Below are 6,791 nucleotides of genomic sequence, written 5' to 3' on the forward strand. Positions count from 1 at the left end.
AAAATAATAAAATTAATATATATTTTTTCTCAATTGATTCAAAACTTCAAAGAAAAAGTTAATTATGAATGTAGAAAAATAAAATAAATATTAATGAAACATAAAACTTTTAAGAACTAATGATCGCTAATTGCAAGCACAATAATCTAAGAATGGGGTAAGCAAAATAATCTTGTTTTTCCTTTTGACACAAGATTACATAGCTCACCCGACTGGCAGATTATTTTGCTTGTTTATGGAAAAGCTCATTAAAGTTGACATATTAGTTCCTAAAACAAGACAGTTTGCTTGTCTAAAAACGTTTTAGATATTTGGGTTAGAAACAAAACAAAATAAATCTAAGTTTAAAAAGCATTTCTTGCACTGTAACTAATCTTAACATACACAATCAGTGTCTTAGTGTTGTCCTAAGATGCACACCAAAATTTTAAAGAGCAGCAATAACATTGTTTAAACATAATGATAATGAAAAATTGTTTTACATTTATCCAGAATGTGAAAAATATATACCTTTTTAAGCTGCTTTAAAAAGAGACTATTATGAGAACAAAACCAGCTTAATGCCTTACGTTATATCTTTAAAAATTGTACTAAGTAATTTCAATAGTTAATAAGAAATTTAATTTCTTTAATACTAAAACACCTATAAATCTCACTGCTTAGACAACAGAAACTACACATTTATTCTTTAAATCGAAACCAAACAAGGAGGTTTAGCTTTACTTAAAAATCAAACACTGAAGAAAAGTTGATATGGATTATCAAATCATAAATTAAATAATGCAAGACTAGCAGCAAGCAATCATAAGCACGTGATCCTCCAGAAATTAGTTAATAAATAAACCTTACTTATTTAAAGCATAACAAGCTACTGTAAATAATATATGCCCTAAAATTAGCATTATTTTTCTAGCTTAATAAGTGAACTACCTGTTCATTAATAAATGAATATTCTAGAACAAATCTAGGTAGCAGGGTTGTAAAAAATAAAAACAACCGCTCACATAATAATATCCAAGTTAGCTTGACATTCAACATTTTTCAAAGGTGAATGAGCTCCGACCAGCTGCTGAGGTTTACTGAATAGTTTCAGCTCAGTTTGAGTTAATAATGATCAAGCTTATTCACATATCAGAGTAAATATTATCATTAATTCTGCTGTGTGTCAAAAAAAACATTGCAAAGAAAGTCCAAACATAACCCTTGATGACAGCTTGTTTTGAACATGTAGCATTAGCATATGGGAAGCCTCTCTCGTTATTTAAAACAAAGTTTAAACAAGTTTATTGCGCATATAAACCTGCTTATTTATGTCAAAAGCAAACACATTACACAGCACCAAAAAAAAGAAAGCATGTTTACTACTGACATACATGAGAAAGACGCAGAAAATAGAGCAATGAGTGTGTACTGTATACATGAAGTACAGTTCTTGATAAGCACAGCTAAATGGTTAAATCTGATAGATCTGACTGTTGTTTTGAGTCTGTGTGTGTGACAGTGTGTGTAAATGACAGCTAAACATCACACTGTCATCGCTCCTTACTGACCGAAGAAACAAAACACAAGCCCTGACGTCTGCTAGCAAAGCGCTAATGTTCGGTGTTATTATTATCAGCTCCATCAGAACAGCTGCTCGAGCTAGCCTACACCGACAAACTCGACCAAAAAACACCACGACCCAGACATTCAACTGCATAATATGTAATATCATACGTTACCCGGATTAGCTGATGTCATGTCCGACAGGCAAAGGTGTTTAGATTAACAAACATATACGAAACTAGTTTCCCAGCAGCTGAGGGAAAACCTCCGCTCCCGCTCCGATGTTAGCTTCTCTTCACTCCGATAGAGTCTCTATAAAAGTGCTTTTAAACCGATGTCATGACCTTAAACATGCTGTCATTTTCTCGTTCAGCTTGTGCGGTATCCTCGAGACGTTTGATAGTTGTTTCTTCCTTGGTGCTCTTTTGACTTTTTTCCAGATTAAAAACCTGCCCTGATCCAAGATGGCGCGTGTAATCTTCCAGTAAGCAGTAAATGTACGTCAGAGGAGGAAACTAGAGGCTCTACAGGAGCCAGCAGCGCCACTCGGAGCGCGCGAAGGGTGTCGCAAAAACAAAACACTTTTAATATAATAGACTTTTTTTTCTTTCATAAGTGTATTTTTCTGGAAAAGATTTTTCTTAATTGACTATAATGACTATATTTTATCAATCTATATTTTATATTTTGGCCTGGTCAATATGGCTTAATCCACACAATCTATTTGGGTTTGAACAACATGAAGGAATTAAGTTAATTTATTAGATTTTACGAATTTAAGTGGGTTGAACCTAAAACATTTAACTTTCCCCCCCAAAAATCAAGAATTGTGTTGTTTTGGCTTATTTTGAATAAGTAGTTAAATATGTAGCAGGTAACATGATTTTGTGTGTACGGTATATGTGACCTTATATAATTTTCTCTTATTATTATAATTTTTTTATTTAGTTTAATTTTTTCTGTGTTTTTTTCTAATGTTTAAAATTTCAGTTGTTGCGGTCTTATAGTTTGTGGGCAAAAAAAAACACTTCCTCAATTTTATTACAATTAAATTAATGCTGTTTTGTTTTTATTTTTATTTGTGTTACTGATACTTTTATTATTATCATTATTATTTATTTATAATTTATTATTAATTTGTATTTGTTTTGTGAACATTGCTAGTAAACTACTTAAAACTGAATTTAATAGGTGTAAAACACATTAAAATATCTTTAATAGGACATATGTAAGCAACCATATGCAAATATTACATTTATTTTAAAACTGATTGATCACTTCCTCAATTTTATTTTTATTTTTACAATTAAAATTATTTTTGTTTTTATTTGTGTTACTGGTAGCCTACTTATATTATTATTTATTTATTTATTTGAAAACATTGCTTTTAAACTTCCATACTTAAAACTGAATTTAAGCAGAATAGTGGAAGTAATAAACGTAAATACACAAAAATATGCTTAATAAGTAAATATTTAAGCAACCATATGCGTATATATAATTCATTATAATTCATTTTCAAAAGGTTCCTACAATGTACACGATCCCAACAAAATAACAACAAAACTAAATTAACATTACACCCTTCAGCAACAAACAACAAAACACAAACATAAATTAAACGGGAGAAAGAAAGGAAAGAATAAAATTATATATATATATATATATATATATATATATATATATATATATATATATATATATATATATATATATATATATAAATAACTGATCGCTCAGAGAATGGGTGGGTTACATGTGGGGGCTCGTCCGGGATGGAAGTGAGGTTTAGGAGGGTGAGTGTAACAGAGGCCAGCTCGCGAAGTGCTATGCAGGTAAACCTCCTCTGACCTCTAAAGGTGCTCCAGCGACAGATGCTAGAGGCCATGGTCTTTAGCCCTCTTGTTAGAGCAACCGACTCCCATACAAAGAATCACTGGGTCAATCCCAGCTCAGACCGGGCTGGGTTGAGTAGGAACGGTGGGTTACATAATAAATAAAATAATAATAAATAATAAAATAACGAGGCGGCGCTGTGGTAACGTGAGTAGTGCTGAATAAAGGGACTAAGCTGAAAAGAAAATGAATTAATAAAGTAATAATAAATCAAATAAATTATATATATACACACCTGGCCAATTTTATATAAAATTTTGATAATGCTGCCGCGCTGATTTTCTTGTAAACTAATTGTAAACTCCCTGAGGTATGTTTAGTATTGGAAAGTAATGTTTATATTTTAAACAATATTGTCGTAACTCATGTATAATCTGCAGTGGGAATGATCTTGAATAAGTGACATTTTGACGAAGGGAAGGCTTAAAATAAAAACAAAAAATAAAAATACTGATGGAAATGAAATTCAGGCAGAGGCGAGACACATGATAATGTTTTCCTAACAGATAAATATTAATAATGATTATTAGAATTATTTGCTTAACATTCGCCAGTTAGTCGTGTAAAAAAAGACAAGATTGTGCTTTTTAAAAAGTAAACATTATCGCATAGTCCTTTACATTCTTTCTAGTAGCTTGCAGCCAATTAAAATGGCAGCTGAAGGTCACGTGACTCCCACGGAAAAGAGTTTAGAGTGGCGTTTCTTCTTGTCCTTCAGAAGGTCTTTGCAGAGCTGCATTCCGATCCGCGTGTTCCCTTCACAGTGTTCACTATACCCTGTTCCCTATACACTGCGCTGGAAAAAACTGTTCGGAATATCGCATAAAGTTCTTTTAAAAGGGCACCCACACCACTCATTTATAATAGAGATCAGTGACCTACTCCTGCATAGCTTTATGCAGATGTTTTTTTCTCGTACACTTCATTGAATGTCATTCTATTTATCTATTTATTTGTTTGTTGAATTTTTTAAATGAAAATGTATTACAGTTTGAGCATTTGAATTAAATGCAATTAGTTAAACAGGGTTTCTGCAAGTTTCACCAGGCTACATTTAAGACTTTTAAAGACATTTTAAGACCATTATGAAGTACATTTTAGACTTATACATGATAAAAACTAAGGATTTTAAAAATAAATATATATCCCAGTTGGAAAAGATTTTTGCCTGCCCTATCAAAAAAGAATAATTTAATACATTTAATAATACAAAAATAGAAATAAAAATAATTTATTAAAAAAAAATATATAGGCACAAATTGGACAGAATATTTTTGAGTCTTATGTGCATTACCCAGAATATAAAAATATATATGAATACACTTAAATCATTTACTTTAATCATTACTAGTGGAATGTAAAGAGACTTTCAACCAGCACAACAAAACATGTGTCTAATGAAAATCACCTACTGCAGGGGTTACCAAACTTTTCAGCTCGCAACCCCCAAAAAAACAATGCCAGAGACTCGTGACCCCAATATCCCCTGAGGGAGTTATAAATACAGAAATCTTGCATGCAATGCACACACCAACAGACCCAAGGCTATTCTTGGTTTAATTTTTCAGTGCTATAAATTATAAAATCAATCTGGTGCGTCGGACGATATTGCTGTCTTTATTCATTCATTCATTTTCTAGTCTCTTTATTGATCTGGGGTCGCTACAGCGGAATGAACCGCCAACTTATCCAGCAAGTCTTTACGCAGCGGATGCCCTTCCAGCCGCAACCCATCTCTGGGAAACATCCACACACAGTCATTCACACACACACACACACACTACGGACAATTTTGCCTACCCAATTCACCTGTACCGCATGTCTTTGGACTGTGGGGGAAACCGGAGCACCCGGAGGAAGCCCACGCGAAGGCAGGGAGAACATGCAAACTCCACACAGAAACACCAACTGAGCCGAGGCTCGAACCAGCGACCTTCTTGCTGTGAGGCGAACGTGCTACCCACTGCGTCGCCATTGCTGTCTTTAATATAATGTAATTGGTCACAATCCAATAGAACTAGTAACTATAAGCTACTATAGTAACTTTGTAGTATATAGTAACCATAAGCGACTATTTTCTCTTTAGTAGGTTATGGATACAATATGGTAATTCTTATGGTTTAATAAAAATAATTCGATTTTTGGAAATCACCAGGCTATCCCCCTTATTGTCCCACGACCCCTCAGGGGGTCCCGACCCCCACTTTGAGAACTGACCTACTGCACCTTTAAGTTAACTTAATTGTTTTATTGTTTTAACAAATTTTGGTAGATTCAACATAAAAAATTAAGTTGCCCCCCCAAAAATGGAAACAAAAATGTTTTGTTTCAACTCATTTTAAATAAGTAATTTGAACAAGCAGCAAAATATGTTTTGAGTGTACCTTAAAATATGATAATGACCTATCAAATTAAAAAGACTTTAAAATTAATGTCTAATTTTGGCAAAGCGTTATTTGTTAGCATTAAACCAGTGAACAAATGAATGTGTGAAACTGTCTAACTGCCTGAACGTGAACAAGTTTTTAATGATGAGATTGCAGAAAATGAGTTTAGACCATTGCAGATTTAGTTCAGAGGATGAGCTGTAGTGTTTTAGCAGTTGTGAACATTAAATCATGGCTTTTATTACAAACATTTATTCATTTCCTTCGGCTTAGTCTCAATTTTTTTTTAGGTCGCCACAGCGGAATGAACCGACAACTATTCCAGCTTATATTTTACGCAGCGGATGCAACCCAGTACTGGGAAACACACATACACAATCACTCACACACTACGGCCATTTTAAAATCATCAATTCACCTAAAGCGCATGTGTTTGGTCTGTGGGGGGAAACTAGAGCACCCAGAGGAAACCCACACTAACACAAGGAGAACATGCAAACTCTACACAGAAAGCCTAAGTGAGCCAGTTGGGACTCGAACCAGTGACCTTCTTGCTGCGAGGCGACAGAGCTAACCAGTGAGCTACCATGCAGCCTTTTTATTCCAAACAGTTGAGTATAATGTTGTTGATGTCTGAAGGGGCCCAGTAGAGGGTGATCTTGGACCGTTTTCCAAAAACTACAGTGAATCTCATCATTATATGGGCAAATCCCTGCTGAAACAACTGCTTAAACCAGCCTAGGCTGGTTAGCAGGTTTTAACTGGTCGACCTGCCTGATTTTAGAGGGGTTTTCAATAGTATCTGGATGCAGCCTTTATGATGCAAGCTGAGATTGCATCACTCAGCGATGCAATGTCAGACACAATGCACTGAAATGGAGCGAGTGACATCACTGTGACGGGAAGGGTTAGGTGAGTCCATTAAAAAGCATTGGATGCAGCTCAAATTGCACTGCACCAGGT

At 34.3% G+C, this 6,791-nt stretch overlaps 1 protein-coding gene across 6 annotated transcripts in view; it reads right to left on the reverse strand.

Moving 5' to 3' along the window:
* arnt (aryl hydrocarbon receptor nuclear translocator) overlaps positions 1–2,031 on the reverse strand; it is a gene marked incomplete at its 3' end in the record, with an annotated part of 65,409 nt that extends 63,378 nt beyond the window's left edge. For all 6 annotated transcript variants that reach the window (NM_001441983.1, NM_001430813.3, NM_001441982.1 and 3 more), the window contains 1 exon segment: positions 1,722–2,031. In NM_001441983.1, the coding sequence (NP_001428912.1) occupies positions 1,722–1,740 (19 nt within the window). In that variant the 5' untranslated portion in view covers positions 1,741–2,031.
* Between the last annotated feature and the right edge of the window lie 4,760 nt (positions 2,032–6,791).

This window comes from Danio rerio, chromosome 16 (assembly GCF_052040795.2).
Source record: "Danio rerio strain M-AB ecotype USA chromosome 16, GRCz13ab, whole genome shotgun sequence".
In the NCBI taxonomy this organism is placed as follows: domain Eukaryota; kingdom Metazoa; phylum Chordata; class Actinopteri; order Cypriniformes; family Danionidae; genus Danio; species Danio rerio.